A 19,654-nucleotide genomic window follows, 5' to 3' on the forward strand; every position below is an offset into this window, starting at 1 on the left:
AATTGAAATTGTCTTTAATAAAATAGTTTTACAACCAAATCAAAATTGTCTTGACTGAACATAAAATGGACAAATACATCTATTAGTTGCCAATGTGATCCCACACGTGCTCAACCAAGTCATTTTGAAGATTCACATGAGTGCGCCAATCACGCATCTCACGGTGGAATTGGGCAAACTGTTCAAATGTGGTCGGGTCTTGGTGCAGGGGCTCAATATTTTCACCTTGATAATCAAATCCTTGGTCGAAAATACTCTCATCACGCTCGTCCTCGACGATCATGTTGTGCATAATCACACAAGAAGTCATCACCTCCCAAAGCTTCCCTTCATCCCATGTCAGTCCAGGGTTTCGAACGATACCCCACCGGGATTGAAGCACACCAAAAGCACGTTCCACATCCTTTCTAACACTCTCTTGCATTTGGGCAAATCTCTTTCTCTTCTCACCTTGGGGTTTCGAGATTGTCTTCACAAAAGTTGACCACTGAGGATATATACCATCTGCTAGATAGTATCCCTTGTTGTAATGGTGGCCGTTGATCTCAAAGTTGACAGGTGGGGAGTGGCCTTCTGCAAGCCTCGCGAAGACTGGAGAACGCTGCAGCACGTTGATATCATTGTGAGAACCTGCCATGCCGAAGAAAGAATGCCATATCCAAAGATCTTGCGATGCCACAGCTTCTAATATGAAAGTACACCCGTTAACATGCCCCTTGTACTGGCCCTGCCAAGCAAATGGACAGTTCTTCCACTCCCAGTGCATACAATCTATGCTGCCAAGCATACCTGGAAAGCCTCTAGCTGCGTTGGTCGCCAACAATCTCTCTGTATTAGCGGCAGTTGGCTGCCTCAAGTACTCTGGGCCAAATACCTCGATCATAGCCTGGCAAAACTTGTACATTGACATCAGACATGTTGTCTCACTCATACGTACATACTCATCTACCAGATCGCCTGGAATTCCATATGCAAGCATGCGGATGGCCGCGGTGCATTTCTGGTAGGAGGAGAATCCAAGCTTGCCAAGGGCATCCGTCTTGCACTCGAAGTATGGGTCATGAGCAACCACTCCCTCTCGGATACGATTGAACACATGCCTTGCCATACGAAAACGGCGACGAAATTTATCTGGCTTGAAGAGCGGGGTGTTGGCAAAGTAATCGGCATAGAGCAGGGCGTGGCCTCTCTCCCTGTTGCGGTTCAGGTTGGGAGCACGGCCAGGGAGTGACCCCCTATACCGAGGAAGCTGCCGTTGAATATGGTCGTGAACGACCAGTGCAGCCACCACAAGATCTTCATCATCCGACGACGAATCGTCCGATGAACAAAGGAAGTGATGAAAGAAAAACTCGTCTCCACTGTCCATACCTTTGTTGGCAAAAGGTCGAACACCATGCGGTCCTGGTGGCGAAGAGGCCGTGATGATCACCTCGACGCAGCAGGGGTGGTTGCCGGCCGGCTACTGGCCGCTCTGGAGCTCTTGTCGGAATCTGCCTCGGCCGCCGTGGTACGTCGCCGGCAATCGTGTCCCCTCTGCCACCGGCAAGGACGGCGACGGCCAAACCTCCTCTGATCGACGGCCAAAACTATGGCGGAAGCGCGGGCATGGTGGCGGCCATGTCGAGACGTGGTTTGATGTGGACGGCGGGGGGCTGCGCGGTGAGGAGGCGGCCGGAGAATAGCGGCGGCACTGGCGGCGGGGCGGGACGGGGAGAGTGGGTGAAGCGTTGGGAGCGGAAGGACTGCTAGTGTCCCCGACGGGCGGGCCACGGAGAGGACAAGGGCGTGCGTCGAAGCCGTCCGTGCACGTCCGTTTCACCTCAAACCGAGCGCAAGTTTGGGACGGAGATGGGTCGAAAGCGGACGGAATCCGGACATTTGTCCGTTTGAGGCCGTGCGCTGAGCCGTCTCGTTTGTCCCTTTTACCCCAAACGAACACGGACGGACAAGATAGGGTCGCACGGTGAAGTTGGCCTGATGTCCGCCGCTGAAATTTTTATGGAAAGATTCTGCGGAGAGAAAAAGGAAAAGGAAAGAAACTTCCACGTAGCCCCCGGCCGATCGGAACGACAGGCACGACCAAATCAGGCAAACCCCATGTATAGGCAGATCGTTCCATGCGATAAAACACAGCGCCGCGCGCGCTACGTGCGGACGTGCCCCCACACGGGCCATAGCGTCCACCTCATCCACGCGCGCACGAAAGCCAGAGGAGGGCCACACACTGGGCCAAATCTGTGCTATCGCCTGACACGACTCGACGAAAGGCGGGAGTAGCGAGAGCAACTAGTTAACGAGCGCTCCTTCAGGAGTCTCGCAACGATCAGCGTCATTTAGCGCTTTCAGCCATTCGCCATGTGTCGTGTTCTAGATGTTTCCTTCGAATTTTGTTTTTTTATTTTTTCGCACTTGTTTTTGGCTTTTTAAACGGTTTTTTCTGTGGTTTTTCGACGTTTAGGTATTTTTCTGGTCTTTCTTAGCTTTTCGACCAAAAAAAAATTTCTAATTCTTTTTTACGAAATAACGCGTTTTTTTTTCGTGAAAGTCACGGTTTTTCTTCCGCGAGAGTCACGGCCGTGTCTCTCGGAAACGAAAAAAAACGTGTTTTCTGTTTTTTTTTCTTTCACGAGAGTCACGGTTTTGCTTTCACGAGAGGCACGGTTGTGCTTTCGCAAGAGTCACGGCCGTGCCTCTCGGAAAGGAAAAAACAGAACACGTTTTCTGTTTTTTTTTCGTTCATGAGAGTCACGGTTTTGCTTCCGCGAGAGGCACGGTTGTGCTTACGCGAAAGTTACGGCCGTGTCTCTCGTAAAGGGAAAAAAATAAGCGTTTTCTGTTTTTTTTTCTTTCGCGAGAGTCACGGTTTTGCTTTCGCGAGAGGTATGGTTGTGCTTTCGCGAGAGACATGGCCGTGCCTCTCGGAAACGAAAAAAAAACGTGTTTTCTATTTTTTTCCTTACACGAGCCACAGTTTTACTTCCATGAAAGGCACGGTTGTGATTTTGCGAGAGGCACGGGCGTGCCTCTTTCGGAAAAGGAAAAAATTCATGTTTCTGGTTCGGTTTTTTCACCTGGTTTTTTGTCCGGTTTTTTCATGAAAAAAAAAGTTTGTCAAAACCTATCAATATGGAATCTAGTTTTAAAGATCTCGATGCGAGGAACCCAATGATGAAAACGATTCAAGATTTAGACGCACGATTTAAAAGATAAAACGTTTTGTATAAACGAATCTACGAAAAAAAGAAAACTTTCAGGTTGCGATAAGTGGTGCGCTGCATGTGCGCCACTTATCGCGATATGGGAAAATGAAGTGTTCTTTACAACCAATATTTTTTAATTAGTGATTTCAGGGTGTAGCTCTGGGCTTTTACACACTAGTGTGGTTGGTGGTGGGGGTGTCGGCCGGCCGGCCGCTGCCTATGAAGCAGATGTTTATGTTTTTTTACAGCCCAAGCGTATCTTGTTTACGCCAGCAAGATAAAGTTGACCTGTACCGGTGATGTCGCGTACTCAACTGGTTATTCAACTTTTCAACCACATAATGGCCATTCCTGGGCTGTCCGTTTCGTAGATGCGATGCGGGTAATCTTATTCTCAAGCATACCACGGTTGGAAAAACTAATCAACCACGTTTTCCACGAGCGGTGAAAACGACTTAAACCTCCTCCTTCTTCTACGTCCCGCCTAGCATCCGTCCAGTTTTATATTTGGGTTGGCAGTGCGCACAACGCGTCGACCCATTTCATGTCCGCATTTAACTTTTAAATAAAAATGACCCGCGGCCGATCATGCCAACGCCGGTATACAATGCCGGCTTCAGAAAATACCACAGTTCATGCTAGCGCACTCGCCAGCCGGCCGGCACACATGACAACACACAAAAAAAGGTGAGACTTGAGTTCGACCACGTCGTCGCGGCTCTCGTGGTCATGCCGGCATACAAAAAAGATGGCCCTCGACAGCATACATCACTCGTCGTCAAACTTGAGCATGTCGGCCTGCATCTTCTCGAACCACGGCCTCTTCCTTGGCGACACGGTGTTGAGATCCATCTTCATGATCTCCACCCCGGTCATCATGCTTGCAATAGCCACTTCTTTCGCCTTTGTCTTGGCGGTGGCGGCCTCGATCTCTAGCATCTTGGCTTGCTTCTCCGCCTCGATCTTGAACATCTTGGCTTGCTTCTTGGCATCAAGATCAAGCCTCCTCCTTTGGATCTCCATGAAAGCATCCATTTGCTCGGCCTTGAAACGACGGCGCTCCTCCTCCCTTGAGTTCTTCTTGTTAATCATGCCGTCCACGCTTGCGATCAAGGCGTTGGTGGCCGCATCTCTCTTGTCCTCCTTCTTGAAGTTGGTCTTCCCCCGCAGCCGTGCCGGCTCGCCCTCCTCACCATCCTCCACGGCTTTCTTCCCCCCACGTTCCTTGAGGGCGGCATATTGCGCCTTGAACTTCTCTACGTCATTGATGACCCGATAGCAATGGGAGAGGTTGAAGCACTTGCCATTGTGTTGAACCTTGAATGCCTTCAAAGCTTGAAATGCCTACAAAATGTTTTCATGCAAGCATATGGGCAAGTGATAGCAAATGAAGACGTAAAAGGATGATTTTGATGGCACAAAAGAGGGCGACTTGCTTGCTATCATACCATGTCTTGCACGCCGATGCCGCTCACGCGGCAGGCCTTGACGCTCTCAAGGATGGCGCAAAACTTGTTGCACTCTTATTGGATCACCCTCCACCGCTTGAAAATGGAGACTCACACGCGCGTGCTCACAAATTGGTAAGGTGGAAACTTCTTGCGCTCATGAAACTCGCGGTGCACACGAGTCCAAAAGGTCGAATGCTTTTGCTCGGCGCCCGTCTTTGTGTCTTGTCCAATGTCTCGCCAACACTCGCAAAGAAGCTTGTCATCGGCGTCTGTCGCGCGCGTTTCCTTGAACAGGTTACAGGCGTCCGGGAGCCTGCCGGCCGGCGTTTGTCGCGTGTGTTTCCTCGTGCCGCCGGACGACGAGCCACCGACCACCGGGGTGGCGTTGAGGTCGATGGGCGCGGGCGCGGGCGTGGAAGGCACGACCACGCTCATGTCGGGTGAGCACTCCCCGGAGAGGCGGGAGGCCTGCAGGTAGACGTGGAAGCCGGGGACCGGGTTGCAAGCCGACGCGCGGGGTGAGTCGGGCATCACCATCCGAGGAAACGCCAACGAGGCGGTGCTGGCCGCGGCGACGACGGCTTGGAGGACGCTGTGCTGGCTAGGGTTTACCCCTAGCATGTAGAGCGCCTCCCTCGTTGCCGCGGCGACGCGAGCGTTGGTGAACTCCTGCTGCGCGGCGGCGATGACGGCGGCCTCATCCCTCGCGTCCGCGGCGTGCCTCCGGCCCTTCCTCTTGGCCGACTCCCTTGCCCGCTGTTCAGGCGTCAGCGCCTTCTTCGGCTTGGTCGCGGCGGCGGTCTTGCGCGGGGCACGAGTCTTGCCTTTCCTGGAGGGGGCGACGACGCCGGACGAGGCGAGGGAGCCGGGGCCGGCGGCGGCGTCGAGGTCGAGGTCGATGGCGTCCTCCATGGCTGGTTGGGGCACGCGCGGGCGGTAGCATTTTGGGAAAAAATGGGGGAAAATGATGGTAGCTGCCACCGACCGGCGGGCCCGAGAAGAGGAGTAGGCGCGCACACGTCCGTCTGGTGTCCGCACCGACGTAAATCCGGCTCAAAATTGGGCCGAGAATGGGTCGCCCGCGGACAGAAAACGGACGCGCGTCCATTTGGATCGACGCGTTGGACTGTCACTTTTGTCTGCACCGATCCAAACGGACGTGGACGAACGAAATGGGTTGCCCCATTGAAGTTGTTCTAATAACAACCTCCAACCGTTGGGGCCCGGGCGCCTATATAGCTCCAGTGCAAACGTGTACCCCGTGTACTCCAACGTGTCACTGAGCCAGTTCAACATTGCCACGTCAATGCCCCGACTCACTCGCCCAACATGTCCTCATAGTCTCTCTCTTCCCTCTCTTCCTGGTTGTGTCAGATAGACAGATACTAATCAAAGGAAAAGGGCCTGCTGTGTTGGATTATGTTGAAACTCCAAAGAAGTCTCTGAAGAAGGATGAGAACTCATGTAAGTGGGATGAGACTTGCCTGATTCCTAAGTGTGCGCCCATCCGTGCTCCCGCCTACGTGGCTTGATTTGATTAGAACAAAATAAAGCCCGGCCCCACCGCATTAAAATCAGGGGGAGATGATTAGATTAGAAAGGAAAAAAGAAAAAAAGACAGCCGTAGGATGAGGTGGGAGCACGGATGGGAGCATGGAAAGGAAGCAGGCAAGCCGGATCCATGTAAGTGGATTGCTCCGCCTCAGAACTGGGCCAAACTAAATACGGATGGATCCTGGTCGGCTGATGGAAGTGCGGGAGCGGGGATGATACTTCGAGATGATACAGGAAATATAGTTTTCTCATCCTGCAGAATCCTTTTCTTTTGTAGGGATGCTATGGAAGCGGAATTGTGTGCTTGTATGGAAGGGCTTTTTTTGTCTCTTCAACATTCAGATCAACCAATTTTTCTGGAGATGGACTCAATATCAGTGGTGAATCTACTAAAGGATGTTGACCATGATAGATCGGTGTTCGCTTCATTAGTGTCAGAGATTAAATATCTTATGTCTCCACGTAAAATTTGTATTACTTGTATTAAACGTAGCCAAAATCCTGTAGCAGATTATTTGGCAAACTTTGCTAGAACCGAAAAGAGAACTGTAGTGTGGTTGGGCTCTGGTCCATCAGGAGCGCTTGGTTTTAGCAGAGTTGATTGTAATCCTGATTTTGATTGAGTAATACAAGCTTTTACACACACAAAAAAAAGATACTATTGTATTTCCGTTTAATGCAAAAATGGAAAGGGGTATGCCCGGTTAAAAAAAAATGTCATCATAGTCTCCAGCAGGAAACCTCCATTATGCAGTGCTAAAGATTTAGGGTATTTCTCCGCCGCGGTAGCAAATAGCCAATACCTCTTCCACGGCTGCAGCAGGGAGAAATCCACAAAACCTTTGTCATGGCAGCCGTCTGAACTAGTTTTCAGAAAACCTTCCAGAAACTATCCAAATCAGCTCCAAAATAGATAACTCTCATAGCAACTCGAGCTAACTTTTGACAGTGAATGGAATTGGTCCGATTTGGTCCAGACGATAGCTGAATTGTCTCCTCTCTTCTACACACATACACAGCAGCACACAAGCAGTCATTGTTCAGCATCCCAAACCGCTCGTCTCACGTTTCTACACAACCTACATGCAGGTATCATCAGGCCTTGGCGGCGGGGGAGCAGAGGCGCTGGAGGTGCCTCTCGACGACGTCGAGGCCACAGAGCTCCTTGACGTCGGCCATGGTCGCCGGCACATCCATCTGAAATGTCAGTGGCGAGTTGACCGAGAATTCCCTCCTAGCCGCTCTGATGGCCTCCCGCATGGCGCAGTGCACCGATGCCGCCAGCAGCAGCGGTGGCTCGCCGGACGCCTTGGAGGAGAGTACCCGCTTCTTGTCGCGTGCGCTGCTGATGAGCTCCACGTTGAACTGCTTCGGGATGGTGTCCACCGTCGGGATCTTGTACGTCCACGTGCCATCGTTCACCACCAGCCCATCGGCGTTCGTCGTGTACTCCTCGTTTGTGAAGAACCCAACCCCTTGCACAAATGCGCCCTCCACCTGATCCATCAACCAAAAATAATTTCAGATTACAGCAATCTTCCAGCAACCAGCTGACTGCGTCGATTGGCGGCGAGCTCACCTGGCCAAGGTCCACCGCCGGGTTCAGGCTCTGCCCGCAGTCGTACACCAGGTCGCTCCTCAGGATCGTCGTCGCTCCAGTCAGAACGTCGATTTCCACCTCGCTCACGGCAGCTCCATAGTTGAGGTATTTTACAAAGGCTGGGTCGGGCGTCCAGAAGGCGTGCGCCGATAGGTTCACGCTCGCCATTGTCGCCTGGGCGATCAAAGCGCTCCATGGCGTCACTGCACCAGATTTGGTCTCGAGGCGCTCTTTGATGGGTCTAAGGCGCTTGACGAGCACGGCGCACGCCTGCCGGACAGCCTCACAACTGACCTCAGAAGTGGTGCTTCCGCCAGTGAAGCTGCCTTGGATCAAGCTCAGCGTGTCGACCTGGATGACGCGCACCTTGTCGAGGAGCCCGTCGGTGTCAGAGCAGAGCTCCCCCAGCCCGAACGCCGTCATCTGCTTCACCTTGGTATGCAGCCCTTGCCCGATCTCCACGCCGCCGACCTCGACGGCAACGGACCCGTCGTTCAGGATGGACACCTTCCCCGGCGTCGGCCGGAGCCTCACCTCATATGCGATCGGGACACACGAGATGCCGCGCTTCTTCCACCTGCTCCCGCCATTGAACCACCCAACCGCCTCCGCCCTGCTCCGGTACTCCGACGACGAGGCTAGCTTGTCGAAGATGTCGACGAGGCTGTACGTGGGGGCGTCCCCCGCGGCATCGCCGTAGAATTTCGTGAGGCTCTCAACGCTGTGGAGATTCTTCCTACGGATGGCGTTGGGGTCGGCCGCAAGCTCGGACGCAATGTGCTCGATGATGGCCTCCGCGATGAAGGAGCCTTGCACGTCGCCAGGTGCCCGCATCGCCGACTTGGACGACACGTTGGTCTTGCACAACTTGATGTCGAAGGCAAGGGCACCCCAGTTGTACTTCTTCAGAGAACCGATGATGGAACTCGGCATCAATGGGCTCAAGTCTGGCGATATCCCGGCGTTGATCCCAAGGTCGACGTGCAGTGCCGTTAGTGTGCCATCTGACTTGAACCCAACCGAGTACTTCACCTTCATCGGGTGCCGCCCACCTGTCATGATCATGTCGGTCTTGCGGTCGAGGTACATCCTGACAGGGCGCCGCAGCTTGAACGCTGCAAGTGCACACGCACATGCGACCTGAAGAACACAGAAAAAATCATTAAATTCATAAATCAATGCGTATGTTGTTATATAGTGGGGCACTTACATAGGATCCTTTCATTGCCTTTCCACCAAAGCCGCCTCCAACTCTTCTGGTGATGATGCGAACATTGTGGCACGGAATGCCGAGGCAGTCCGCGATGACATTCTGCGTGATCTCTGGTAGCTGCGTTGAGGAGTAGACGGTGATGCAGTTATCTTCGTCAGGGATGGCCAATGCAGTCTGCGTCTCCATGTAGAAGAAGTACTGTGATTCAAGTTTCACCTGTTGGAAATTAACAAAAGATACTAGGTGTCAATATTTGGGCCTTATCTGAAACTAAGAATGCAGCCTCCTAAATATCAAGTGTCTACCTCTCCTGATAGGATCTTCTGATCTGCTTCAGACATCCCTTGGTCGAAGTCCCCAATCGGCTGAGGAGCCAAAAATGGGAGAACAGGGAAGTAGCTGTTATGTTGGATGGCGTCCTCTATTGTCAGAATTGGCGGCTCAAGATTCTCGGTGCTATACTCAATGATGGCTTGCTTTGCCGCCATATAGGCGTATTTCTGTGTTTCAGCTATCTGAGTGATGGCAAAGGAACATGATGATGCGATAAGTTCAAATGACCACTTAAAATTCAGGGTAAAAATATACTGCTGCTGGTTATGTATTTTCCTGAAATTGAGTTCAAGTGGTTCAGAAGTAGGTACCACAATGCCAATATTTTGACCAGCAAATTCAGACACCGGATGACCAAAAAGCGCTTCGTCTCCTAGCATCGGGAAGCCGGATCCAACATTTCTTCCACCAGCTGGAATGTCCTTTGCGGAGATAACTGTGATGACCTTTTTTGAAGCCAAAGATGATTTGAAGTTGACACCTTTTATATGGGCATGAGGGTGTGTGCTGTAGATAAATGCTCCATAGAGGCAATCCTTGGGAGCTGGGATGTCATCAACATACACAGCCTCCCCTGAACAAGACCAAGAATATTGTCAAGTGCATGTTTCAGAATAGAAATGCAGGGATGAAGCATATCAGATGGTCCTGCATTGATGGACCAATGTACAAAAATAACTACCAAATGATCTGAGTCTTCAAAAAAAGAAAAGATCTTGATTTCAACTATGCAGAAGAAAATATAAGTTATATTACCGTAACCTTTGTAAGAAGCTCAAGCTACGGGAAGCTAGAAATTGAAGTGCCAGGTCTAGTACATACACAGCTATAGTGAAAATTAATTGAATGAAACATTTGCACCAAATACTGGAATAAGAGTTTAGGAGTATACCAGAAGCTTGAAGCTCCGCCCCAGCTTTCGTGATTGGCTTGCCGACAGGTTCGTATTCATCATTGAAAACCAGTTCCTGCCTTGAGAGAATTGGCAAGCCATCGCTGGCAACCTTACCATGCTTCTCAGGCGATGACTCGGCACATGAGCCATTGGGAGCAATAGACTTTGCAGGTTCATTCAGGTTGTTACTAAGTGAAGAAAAGAAACTGAACAAGAAACTGACCGCCAAGCTGACTCTGTACTCAGGGTGTGTGGTGCCTTCTGACGGCGAGATAACATCTTTCAGCAACTGAACCGCTTCAAGTATCACAGGTGCACTTGCTGGTTTCCCCTTCAGGAATTCTTCAACCTTCCGAGCTCGGGTGGCGTGACCAACGCCGTAAGCGCCAAATGCTAGGCAGATTTCGTCGACAATGAGCTCCCCTGATGCTGCATCCCCTGAAGTCCTTGCCAGGAATGCAGAATTCACATAGGACACAGCATTGCCGAACGGTCTTGGAGCTGCACGGGAGGTCTCGAAGATGACACTGTCTGAACCCCAATCTGGGACAAATATGGTGAGCAATATGGTCTTGGCGTCACAGGGAGGTTGCTCCAAGAACTCCTCCAGTGTCAGGCACAGCATCTTGGAAGCCGTCTGGATTGTCACTGTCGAACCCACGGCGAGAAGGACAGTGACGATGTCTGAAGCGAAAGGCAGCCTCTGCGCCATGATCATGTTCCCTCCGATCGTCGCCGTGTTCCGGACGAACGGCGAGGCCACCTTGCTCAGGTGATCGGCGATCTTTCTGAATACGGGAGTGCCATCGGAGAAGACCTCAATGGCTTTGGAGATGGACACGGCTGCCCCGATCTCCACCCCCTTGTTGCTCCTGTTGATGACCGAAAGCTCCGGTATCCCTTTGATGTCGATGTACTTTTCATAAAGGTCTTGATCCTTGTACACCCCGGCGCCGGTGTTTGACGCCACGATCTTAACTGAGTTTTCGTCGAACCAGTTGGAGTCAAAGAGGTTGCGGAGCTCCTGGATGCTCTTGGGACGGTACCAGCCATCGTACGTAGCGGCTGGAACATCGTTTGTTTGACCCTTGATTTCGGCCTTGAGGAACTCAGGGAAGGTACAGACGGCGCCGCTGGAGTACCCCGGTAGCTTGCCTACATCGGCACGGTCGATACCTTTCTTCCAGAAGGAATTGAGGCCAAGGTCCTCGAGGTCGACGTCAGCAGCGAAGCTCTTGCAGGCATCGATGATGGGCCGGTAGCCGGTGCAACGACACAGGTTGCCGGAGACGGCGTGCTCAGCCTCGGAGCAGGTGAGCTTGGAGAATCCCAGCGGTGGGGCGGGATCCCCGGTCTTGTCGGCCTTGACGAGGGCGGAGAAGATGGACATGCACATGCCGGGAGTGCAGAAGCCGCACTGCGAGGCGTGGAAGCCGGAGAGGCGCTGCTGTACTGGGTGGAAGCCATCGCGGGTGTTGCCGATGCCCTCGCTGGTGATCACCGAGCAGTGGTTGAGGCTGCCGACGAGTGTCAGGCAGGAGCTCGCTGAGAACTCAGTCACCTTGTCAGTGGCCAGGTCATACTTGGAGATAAGTACCACACATGCACCACATCCACCTGCACACAGGAATGTGACATTGTAAATAAGAAACACTGCCGGCTTGATCTAACACGCGCACTGGCTATGAATCGGCTGAGACTGAAGATAAATCTGTAAATCTCAGAAAATCACGCTAAGTGCACCGTTATGTGTAAATATAAACACCAAGATACGAACAATCGTGAGTGAAGTGACTCTAAGATCTATCAAATCACTGTTGTGTGAAAAATGTAATCAATTGTTCAAGTCTACTCAAAATGAACGTTGTTTTTACTAAAATTAACAAATTGCACATTTATTAGCAAAGCATATTTTAATATGGACTGAAGTTTGCTAGCGATTGCTAATTGAAACATGCGGCAAAGTTTCCAATATCGTTAATTGCATATGGGACCTGACCACCAAACAGAAAAAACAGCAATTACAAATCAGAGAGTGAAAAGTCCAATAATCAGAGACCATGTTCAGCAGTAGCCCCAACATCTTAAATGGGGTCTCCCCCTATTTCCTGATTCCCAAAATAATGGCTACAACTCAAGCAACAACCCCTATTTCTCAGCTCAATTTTCCTTTGTCCTATTTGCACAAATATTTCATGTTTTACTTTATGTTTGACATCACAAAAATTCAAATATAACTATTTCTAGTGCATAGAATTCAAGCATATTCAAATTCACAATTTCAAACACAGCAATTAAAGTTCAAGTGCATAGGTAAATTTTATCATGAAAGAATATCCATCCGTGTATCGGTGTATGGCTTCACTTTTTATTCTTTCTGATTTCAACCACTCGAAAACACAAAACGTCAAGAAATGCACTGAAGCACTTCACATCCATGTATCGAATCTGATGAATCAACTCACAGCTGAAGCACTCAGTCATTCATAAACATCGATTTCAGAAGCATTTAGTAGCAGCATTACACCATCTATCCAATATACTGAAATTCCAATCAATCAAGCATCACATCCAATTTGCATCAAGGATTTATCCACAGCGGGGCTAATTCATAAGCAATCCCCATGTTGATCTTAGGCTCAACATGTATTACGAACACGAAGCAAAGATGTACAGCGGATAGGATGGACACAGATGCTAGCACGTGATCAGTGACTGATAAAATTGATCATGCACTCAATCGCCCTACCGTTTTACTTTTACCACATACACTAATTAGAAGTCATCAGCCAACCACAACCGCAGGCGCCTATAGTACACCGGCTGCGCGCGCCTGGGGGCTGCCCGCGCGCCCTCCAGCTCGACCTCAGGCCGCTGTCCCAGATGGGCGTACGCACGTTACAGACAGCCGAGCGGGGACAAAACGTCGAACGGGTTACGTGCAGCAGCATCAAGCTGTACCCGTGGAGTATGACATCGCGTACCTCGTCCCGGCGTACCTCCTCGCCGGCGAGGCGAGCGACGGTTTCCTGGCACTTGATGTCAGCCAGCGCGGCGCGCGTGAGCTCCACTCGGCGCTCGGCGGCCGAGATGAGTACCGCCCGCGGGGTGCGGGCGGGGAAGAGCCGGCGGCGAGGAGCACTGGACCTCGGGAAACTCGTCGGTGCAGCCGGATTTGGTCTACAATACGGGGGGCGCTAGTGCGGCGTCGGGGAGATCCAAGCCGAGTTGCTAGAGTTCACGGGACGGCGACGGGGGGCGGCGCGAGGCATGGTGGAACCGTGGAGGTGAGCAGGACGTCCCCGTAGCCGGGAAGGATGGAACATTCTCTTCATATATATAAATGTTTTCTCTTCATATATATAAATGTTTTCCTTTAGGGTATAAAATAAATATTATTTTGTTATACTATACATGAACCTTTTTTTAACTCATGGGGATATTTTGAATAGGCGTTGAACATTTTTTTAGACAGGTAAATGTATCCTTGGAGTTTGAACTTGTCGCGGATTACCATTTTGAGTTATGACATACACAAAAGTGATGAATTTGTCTTTCATGGATAACCGTGCTGATGCGGCACCATATTTTTGTTTGAAGTAGTCTACTCTGCCGACATGGCGGATGGATCCCACTCATGAATAATAAAAAAAATAGTAGTTGCCCATGTGGGTCCCATCTATCAATGACCTACAAATAGTATGTTCGGCTTAGGGTCTGAAATAGCGATATGTAGCTAACAACACCGTGCACCAAACATCCGCAGCACGGCTTGGACGATTAAGAGGGTGCTTGGATACGTTTTAGTCCCATGACTAAAAATAGTGGGACTAAAACTTGCTAGCCTCACCCATGCTTGGATCCAAATACTAAAGAGACTAAAATCAAGTTATTGAGCATTTATTATGCTCCAAACCCTCCAATCCAGAACTCGCATGTGTTAAAAGAGAGGAATTAAATGAGGAGAGAGAGGGCTAATACATATTTTAGTGGGTTTCCTATGACTAAAAAATTTTAGCCTCAAGACTAGTCCTAGCCTCTCTTTAGTCAGGGGTGCTTGGAACTTTAGCCTCTAAAAAAGACTATTTTTAGTCAGACTAAAAATAGCCCCTTGGATCCAAGCACCCTCTAAAATCCACAAGCCGAAAAAAAAGTTGGGAGAGGTTTGTCACCGTCCGGACATGTGCCACGTAGGCCTCCAACAACCCCGGTCTACACAAAACCCTCTCCCTCATTCCACTCCAACCGCCACTTCGTTGCCTACGCCGCATTCATGCCAATCCAGAGTGAACACGACTAGTCACTGGCGCATGCCGGTTGAATGACATGGCATTCATATAGGTGCAGCTGTCGAGACGCCTACTCTGGCCCGCCGCTCGCGCCCTGTTAATGCCGGTTCAAAGAGGATGTGACTGGAGTAGGCAATGGGATGACTTCCTGCCACAATCAAGTGAGCCGACCATCCGTTCGCCTGCCCGACATTCACGTTGGCATGACGAACGAGAAGCCAACTCCAGGCTCATTCAAGTCGTCGCTCGAGTGCCCGCTATTTGATGGTTTTTTTGTGTGCATGCAATGTTGAAGTTGCCCTTAACGGACACGTTTTCTTTGCATCCTTTCAGATGAACAACATAAATTAAGAATCTTAACCAGGGTTTGAACGGCGACATCAGGCTATCATGTGACCGTGTCTGCCACTCCAACGAATGACATTTCCTATCTGTGAAGGATGAGAAGTATAATTATTATTTATGTCAATAACAAAATGTGCTTGTCGGAATTAAATGGGTTGGTGTGGCTCATTTTTCACATGTTAGATTTTACTTTTTTTAGAAATTTTGTAAATATGTAAATTATAATCATGTGTTTTAAATAAAATGAATTACATTAATAGTATGTTCATTTAATTTCAGAAAATATACAATTATTATTTAAAAATATCCATACAAATAAATTATGAATTATACATATATTTTTATTATTTAGAAATGTGTTCGAATATTTAATAAAAATACAAAAGTAAATTTTTAAAGTTCTTATGAACTTACATAATAGCACGTATAAGTTTTAAAAGGTTTGGAATTTAATAAAATGTTCATGTAGTATATAAAAGTGTTCATGATTTAATAAAAAATTATGTTGCTCTAAAAAGTGTTCACATGTTTTAATAAAGTTTGTGTGTTTTCCAAAATATATATTTATATGTATTTTGAAAACTAAATAGTAAAATATGTATTGAAAATAAATACAAGACTAGTGTGCACCTACACCGCAGATCCTCATATGAATAATATTTAGTCATACGAAAATACTTATTTTTATTATTTATTTTTAAATGATAATATATTTATAATAATACATGAGGATTTTATTAAATAACATGGACATTTTTTAAAGTTAATTTATTTGTATGGATATTATTTATAACACACAATTTTTCTAAATTTATTGTTATTATTGTGATTATAATTTACAAATTTCATAAAAAATCTAACATGTGAAAAAGGGCCTCACTGACGGCAGCTCCAATGAGTGTGTTTTGTTATAGCCATAAATGGTAATTATCCTTTACAAACAACAAACATCTTCGATTGGATTAGCTAGCAGGGAGGGCACGATAGCATGAAGTCACTGTTTTGAACCCCTGAGACAGAATCATTTTTCATATTCGGATCAAAGTTCTTAATTTATGTTGTTTACCCGAAAGGATATAAAGCATATGTATCTATTTAGGACAACAAATCTCAACAGTTGGCGTTGCTAGGGACACACGTCGGGTTAGCGGTAGGTCGGTAGCTCGAATCCCTGAGCGGTCCATCTTCCATTTCAATACAACTTTTACTATTTCACTAACATGTAGGACCCATCTATTCATTTTGACTGTTGGATGGCAGGTGGGACCCACCTGATGCCATGTCGGTAGAATAGAAGGATCAAACAAAAATATGATGCCACGTCAACGCAGTTAACGTCTACAGACGGCAAATGCATGATATTGCACCCGGAAGCCAAATTCATGCACCACTTTTTTGTATACCACAACTGTAGGGCCCAAAGTGATCATATGTGGTAAGTTCAAGCACCAATGGTGCATTTACCTTTTTTTAAATACATGTTCAACATTTTTCAAAGATATTAATATTTTAAATACACGTCAAACATTTTCCTAAATGTGCAGTAAACATCTTTTGAAAACATTAAAAAAAGGAACACTTTTTACAAGTTCTAATGTAAACATTTGTATACACAAATTAAATAAATAGAAAAAATAGAAAAATAAAAGTAGAGGGCCTACAAGCCATAAAGACCGCTTGATCGGCGATCGAAAATGATAAAATTGAAGTTAGCTGGCCCGACCCATCTGGCAGGTGCGTGTGTGATCCAGCAACATCAGTAACCGTGGATACCCTATATCAACATTTTTCCCTTGATCTGTCGACTTCACCCGCAGGAGAAGGGGCTGGAGGGTTATTCTTGGGTGCCCCCCATCTCAAGGCTATGCAGATCATTTTCACTTTAATTAAAAACTATTCAAAGGTTGTGTATACGAAAATGGTAAACTTACTCATCAGTTTTTTTTACTCCAGTATGACATAGCTTCAGCCTTATATGACTTTGCTAATTACTAGTGTGATTGTGTGTGTGATGTTAGATATGTGTATCCTAACTATGTAGAAGCTTGGTGTACGCTTATTATGTTTGTATTCCTTAATGCTACACTTTAAATTAATAAAATCAACACTTTGTCGAGAAAGAGACCACGCTAAGAGACACTAGAAAGCCAATACCGATATCCATTTTAAGTGGCGAGACAGGTTGTGTTGTATGCATGAGATCCGAGTCGCCCGTCGGCTGGCAAAGCAGCATAACTTGATTAACTACCGTGAACAGGAGGTCCCGTGTATGGTGCAACCGTTGATTGTTGCGGCACGTTTTGTGCTGGAATTGGTCAAAACTAATGTACCAATCTTGTACTCCCTCCGTTCCAAAATAGATGACTCAACTTTGTATTAACTTTAGTACAAAGTTGGGTCATCTATATTGGAACGGAGGGAGTATAATGTAATATATTTTTTGCGCAGTTTGTATAATGTAATATTAAACCACCCACCCATGCATGATTTTTATATGATTAAAAGATTCTATCAATTTTATTTAAAATTTGAATTCGAAAACATGGTAAAAATTTATGAAACCTAGTGATACACGATGCAACACAAAATAGACCTAATAAAACTTGATAATGTTGTTCCATAGCGTTTAGTTTTTTATATTCTATTTTGCCTTGTACCATAGTGTATCATGCCATTAAACTGTGTGTTAAAATGATGAATAGAAAACTTGGTGTATCATAATTCTTCACTATAGAACTTGAGAAACTTGGTGAAAACTCCATGCGCGTGTAATGCAAAATGTTTCATAGAGTTTCATCATGTTTCAGATTTCAATTTTTAAAACTTGTCAAAAATGTATTCAAGTGATCTTGTTTCAAAGTATTCATTGCAAGGAACACAAAGATACAAATGATCATAAATTAGACTTTCCATTCAATGGATAAATTAGATTCGAACTTTGGAATCAAATGGGAAGGCATGGGTGGGTGAAATGTTATATGTGTAGTCTAAGAGGGAAAGGAGGAGAGAGATTGACCCATGCACCGGACCTCGGGAGAATTTCTTTTCTCATGGTAGCATGCTAAGAACATAACAGGTAGCATGTGCCTTCTGATCTCCGCATCTGCGTTGCTTGCCATTTCTGTTATCAGATCATTGCATACTACACAGAGTCTAGACAAGGCAAGGAGATTTCTCCGGGCTCTTATATTTTGGTACAGAGGTGGGGGCTTCTCCAACATACTCACACTGCGTCTGCTTGCTTGTAGTCTTTGTCGCTTTGTTGTCCGGTGGTGGCTTTCGGCCCTTTGTATCTGGTTTTCGTCTGTCTTTCTTAATTAATTAGGCAATTCTTTTCTATATGAAATACAGGAACTCCCTGCCCGCTCGAGGGTTACTTGAAAAAGCCGTCTCACATTTTTGGTACGAAGTTATAGTAGTACATATTTGTGATGTTTGATGAGTGAAGGATATGATAGCGCTACTCCGCTAGCTAACCTAGTTCGATCGTGCGGCCTCCTTGATCCGGCTTATGCACCTAAAGCTTTTCTCTGACCGGAACGAACTACCCATCAAAGTGAAAGAATTGAACAAGCTAGCTAGCCACTGGAGATGTACCGATCGAGTCGTCGGAGGCGGCGCTCACCTTCGCCGCAGCCGAGCTTGGGGCCCCTGACGGGCGTCCGCGTGCGCAGGAACTCGAGCAGCGTCATGGACGGGTCGACGCCGGCGGCCTCGTGCCGCGCGCCGTTCACCGCCAGCACCACCCGATCCGCTGCCGCCTCCTTCCCCAACGACCCCATCTCTCCACAACGATCGACGGGCCTCCTCGATCCAAGTGCGCTGGGCACAGAGCGAGGCCGCCATTTTATATAATCGGCCGGCAGGGCTCCCGCTGGAGCGGCGGCAGCGCTATGCAGTGACGTCGGACGGGAAACGGGCCATCCCGGGGCATGCATTAGCCGGCCGCCGTCGCGATCTGCATCAGCAGTGAAGGTAACGTGCGAGAGCGCGGTTGGTGCGGCGGTGACACGGTCGATCGGGTAGTCAAACTCGTGACGCCGGCCGATACTATTTTCCGCTCCTACATCGGTCTTACCTCTCTCTCAATCAACCAGGAATCCGGGATCTTTTCAGTGCCGGGGAGAGTGGAGACGTAGGATGTTCTTCCACTCTCGGTGGTGTGCGTACTGGCTGACGCGATTCCACTACAGCGGGAGGCGGCTAAGCGATGTTCAAGTTTTATTCGGCTGGAGCGTTATTGGCCTTCAGCTCAATCACGTACTTTTTGACGAAAATGATGCAGCGCAGTGAAAACAGCGTAAACCATAGCCGGGTGGTAGCATTTTTTCTAGAAAGAAAACACAAACCATACATCTTTATCTTTACCTCTTTACCTATAACAATGATTATATATATATATATATATATATATATATATATATATATATATATATATATATACAAATGTTTCCTACAAGCAGTGATAGTTACCATCACTTGTGTTTTGTATGTTGTATGTAGTATCTATCGAAACCGAGAGTATGTACGTGTAGTATGTTATATATAACAATGATTAGGTAGTATATATACTAATTTTTAGGTAGTATGTACCATGTTTTGAGTAAGTTTTTTTTTACGAACAAATATGTACGTATTTCACAAATATAACAAAAACTATGGGCTCATATGCAATTTTTTTATGTAGCTTGCTTTGAAATATCTTAGATATAGTATATGAACATATTTAAAATAATAAAATAGTATATATAGTAGCACATGGTAGTATACG

At 47.6% G+C, this 19,654-nt stretch overlaps 1 protein-coding gene across 1 annotated transcript; it reads right to left on the reverse strand.

Annotated features, from left to right (window-relative positions):
• Positions 1-6,880: 6,880 nt before the first annotated feature.
• LOC119303476 (probable aldehyde oxidase 2) lies at positions 6,881-18,684 on the reverse strand. The gene is made up of 7 exons (XM_037580609.1): positions 18,509-18,684; positions 10,247-11,866; positions 9,666-9,928; positions 9,327-9,536; positions 9,019-9,237; positions 7,788-8,948; positions 6,881-7,705 (listed from the first exon to the last, which is right to left on the reverse strand). The coding sequence occupies exons 1-7, from the start codon at positions 18,663-18,665 to the stop codon at positions 7,304-7,306; spliced, it is 4,032 nt and encodes a 1,343-aa protein (XP_037436506.1). The 5' UTR covers positions 18,666-18,684; the 3' UTR covers positions 6,881-7,303.
• Positions 18,685-19,654: the final 970 nt, after the last annotated feature.

Source organism: Triticum dicoccoides, chromosome 5A (assembly GCF_002162155.2).
Source record: "Triticum dicoccoides isolate Atlit2015 ecotype Zavitan chromosome 5A, WEW_v2.0, whole genome shotgun sequence".
Lineage (NCBI taxonomy): Eukaryota > Viridiplantae > Streptophyta > Magnoliopsida > Poales > Poaceae > Triticum > Triticum dicoccoides.

Coding starts and splice junctions, on each gene's coding strand:
- LOC119303476 (XM_037580609.1), bottom strand. CDS start 18,665: ATGGGGTCGTTGGGGAAGGAGGCGGCAGCGGATCGGGTGGTGCTGGCG. Junction 8,949..9,018: donor AGGCAATGAAAGGATCCTAT/GTAAGTGCCCCA, acceptor TGTGTTCTTCAG/GTCGCATGTGCGTGTGCACT. Junction 7,706..7,787: donor CGGCGGTGGACCTTGGCCAG/GTGAGCTCGCCG, acceptor TTGATGGATCAG/GTGGAGGGCGCATTTGTGCA.